This window comes from Cyprinodon variegatus, unplaced genomic scaffold (genome assembly GCF_000732505.1).
Source record: "Cyprinodon variegatus isolate N-32 unplaced genomic scaffold, C_variegatus-1.0 Scaffold855, whole genome shotgun sequence".
Lineage (NCBI taxonomy): Eukaryota > Metazoa > Chordata > Actinopteri > Cyprinodontiformes > Cyprinodontidae > Cyprinodon > Cyprinodon variegatus.
In genome coordinates, this window is record NW_015151308.1 from 7,057 (window position 1) to 10,424 (window position 3,368).

At 36.9% G+C, this 3,368-nt stretch overlaps 1 protein-coding gene across 1 annotated transcript in view; it reads left to right on the plus strand.

Annotated features, from left to right (window-relative positions):
* LOC107099290 (multiple epidermal growth factor-like domains protein 10) overlaps positions 1 to 3,368 on the plus strand; it is a 35,538-nt gene that overhangs the window by 3,587 nt on the left and 28,583 nt on the right. The window contains exon 2 of the mRNA XM_015397346.1: positions 1,021 to 1,233. Within this exon, the coding sequence (XP_015252832.1) occupies positions 1,192 to 1,233 (42 nt within the window). The 5' untranslated portion in view covers positions 1,021 to 1,191. The remainder of the gene's footprint in view (positions 1 to 1,020; positions 1,234 to 3,368) is intronic.

Sequence of the window (3,368 nt, forward strand, 5' to 3'; positions counted from 1 at the left end):
TTACTCCCCACAAAAGAAAAATTATTAAAAAAAACACAAGCAAAGCAAAGCCCCCTTAATCAGTCTGGGCCGCTTCTCTCAAACCAGGACAGTTTTATGGCATATATTAAAAACCTAATGGGAACAACATAAAAAAAAAAGAAAAGGCAGCAATAAAGACCTGTGGGATGGTTTCTATGCTGGATGAGCAGCGAGACATGATTCAGAGAGCTAGGAAGTTTGTTTTCCTTTTTGTCTTAAAGAGTGAGAGTGATAAGCTGTACTTACCTGCACAATCTGCACAATCTGCACTATTTGTACAATCTGCAGTATCTGCACAATCTGCAGTATCTGCACAATCTGCACTACGTGCACTATCTACGATATCTGCACTATCTGCACCTCACTGTTTTTATCTGAGGCTTAAAGAGGATCACTTTTTTACGGTATGCGTTTTCTGTCGTGAAATTTGTCAAATTTTAGTTTTTTATTTTGAGGACTGATAAGCTGCACTTTCACGTCTTCCGTTTCGAGGAACTTTATCTGTGTTTTGTCCTCCTGAGCTCCCATCATAGGGAAAGTTTTCTGGTTTTAAAATGTTTCGTTGATAGTTTCTGCCCAGTCTGCCCCGACTGCTTCATATTCTCTGTGCGACTCCATTGCTGACTGTTTTCTGTTGCCATTATTTTATTTCGCATTTTCCCCCAAAGTTGATGTGTTTAACTTTGTAACCACGTCTCTTCCTGTGAGACCCATTAATTGCTGCTGAACTGCTGCGTAGTCCAATTAAAATAGACCTGAGGTCTGTTTTAGTCGGAGCTACGCTGCCCCCTGCAGGAGACGCCATGACATCTTATGACACAGTTTTCTGTCAGACCGGATGCAAAATCAGATGCGGTGTGTTCAGAGCTTTAGTCTCAGAATATTTAAATATCTATTTATGTATCTATAAATGCCACACACTTCATTCTTTGTGTTGAATTTTGCTTTGCCACAAAAATGATGATAATTGATGAAATCACTCTGTTGTATGGATAACAGGTGTCAGGATAAGTGTCCAGTTGGTACTTATGGTGCTGATTGTGCTAAGAAGTGTGACTGTATGAAGAACAGTCGGTGCTCTCACACCAATGGAACGTGTCTGTGTGAGGAAGGCTACACAGGACAGACATGTGGCGTCCGCCTCTGCCCTGAAGGCCGTTACGGCTCAAAATGTCAGAAGAGTTGTGCGTGCTACCCTCCAGGAACACAAAGGTATGCTGTTCAATCAAACCTTCAGTAATGTATATAATGCTGCACTGTCCATGTGGAGTTTTAGAGTTGCAGAGCGCATCTTTAGTTAGAACATGTCTTTACAGAGAAAACAGGATTAACAGCAAAATCACAGCACTTACTTTTTGGTAAACATGAAAATAAACAGTTTAAAGCAACTTTCTAAAGATTCAACTGGTTCAACTTTGGAGGGAAAAGGTTCAGCAGATGTTTAACAAACTTTGGTTTGATGTGATTATTGGGATAAATTTGTATCATTATTGTTCAATAAAAAAAAGACTAAACAAAATATATATATATATATACACATATATATACATTCCTAAAGGAATATTATGATTGTGTTTTGAAAAAGAAATGTTTTGTCTAAAAGAAAATATTTTTTTATTGAAATGGCCCATTTTTTTCTGACAAACAGAAAAAGTTTCATTTCTCAGAAATCTTTGTCTATGATTCTCAAACTTTTGGTTTTAAAGTCTGTTTCTGCTTGAACTCCTAAAGTTTCGAGTTGTTGGAATTCATTTTATTGATGAACTTCCTGGGTTGAGCTTAGGATGCACGACCCGCCCATATTGGTTAGCACTGAGTAGAGGCGGCCCTCCTCCTATCGACCTCNACATATATATACATTCCTAAAGGAATATTATGATTGTGTTTTGAAAAAGAAATGTTTTGTCTAAAAGAAAATATTTTTTTATTGAAATGGCCCATTTTTTTCTGACAAACAGAAAAAGTTTCATTTCTCAGAAATCTTTGTCTATGATTCTCAAACTTTTGGTTTTAAAGTCTGTTTCTGCTTGAACTCCTAAAGTTTCGAGTTGTTGGAATTCATTTTATTGATGAACTTCCTGGGTTGAGCTTAGGATGCACGACCCGCCCATATTGGTTAGCACTGAGTAGAGGCGGCCCTCCTCCTATCGACCTCGGCAGATAGAGCATCGGAAACTAACGGACGGCGGCAGATAGAGCATCAGAAAACGGATGGGCGGATAGGACAGCTCTGTAAGGAGGACAAATGATAAATGATTTAAACATCCTTTAAAAGGATCAATTAAAACTTCTTTTTCATCCAGAAAGAAGAATTTTTCTTATTTCCTACATTTTCAAAATAATTTTTTCTCTGTGATTGAACCAAAGCTTTGTCTGCTCTGCACCCTTTTCTTATTTATTCATTAGTTGCTCTTTTTAATGTATGCCTGTTGTGCCATTGTGATAAAATATAATCTGTAAAAAACCTGAAAATACCATGGATAAGCTTTTTATAATTGTTTTAACCGTAAACCAATGAAGATGAAGTAAAAACCAAGGTGACAAACAGTAGCTAGTGAAGGCAATAGCGCCCCCTGCCTTTCAGTCTGCTGCTGTGATGTCCTCCTCTGAGGTCTGCAGCGCTAGGCGCCGCTAACCAGCAGGGAAACGTCTCACATCGTCCGACTTTAGGAGGTTCATGTTCCGAAAAGCATCAAATGTTGGAGAATCCTAACCAAAGATGTCAAATTAAAGTTTGTTTTGCAAACAGCTTTACTTAAAAATAGTCATTTAAATAAAAAAGATTCTTGCAAATAATTGTGCAACAAAAATATATAAATAATTACATACTTTTGACCACAATTTATTTCGATTGAGATAATTTATTTTATGTTTAAACAATGCTGAGATATATTTATCTCCATAGTAATGATGTCATCTTAATAAAAGTATTGCAATAGTACCTCTAATATTTTCTTACATTTTTGATAATAAATAAACATTTAAAGATAAACACAATCTAAACACAATAAACATTGTTAATAAATAGACATGAAAGCTTTTCATTTATCAGATCATATTTATCATTGAAAATCCAGCCTGACTTGAGCTTCTCTAACGTGACGCATCTCCAGCAGCAGCTGCTTTCCTATTGGCCGATATAAATCAGAAAAACAGCTGCCGTTTCGCAGGAAAACTGCCAAAATGAGCAAACATACCTGTAGCCGCCATGTGTCATCGATAATCACGCAGTGAATAAACTGCTTGTTTTGTTTAGACCAGGAGTCACCAATTAAAAATCATCAGGGTCCGAATAAAGAAAGTCATCAACCAGAAAAGGTCCAGAGACATTTTTAATTATAATCTGT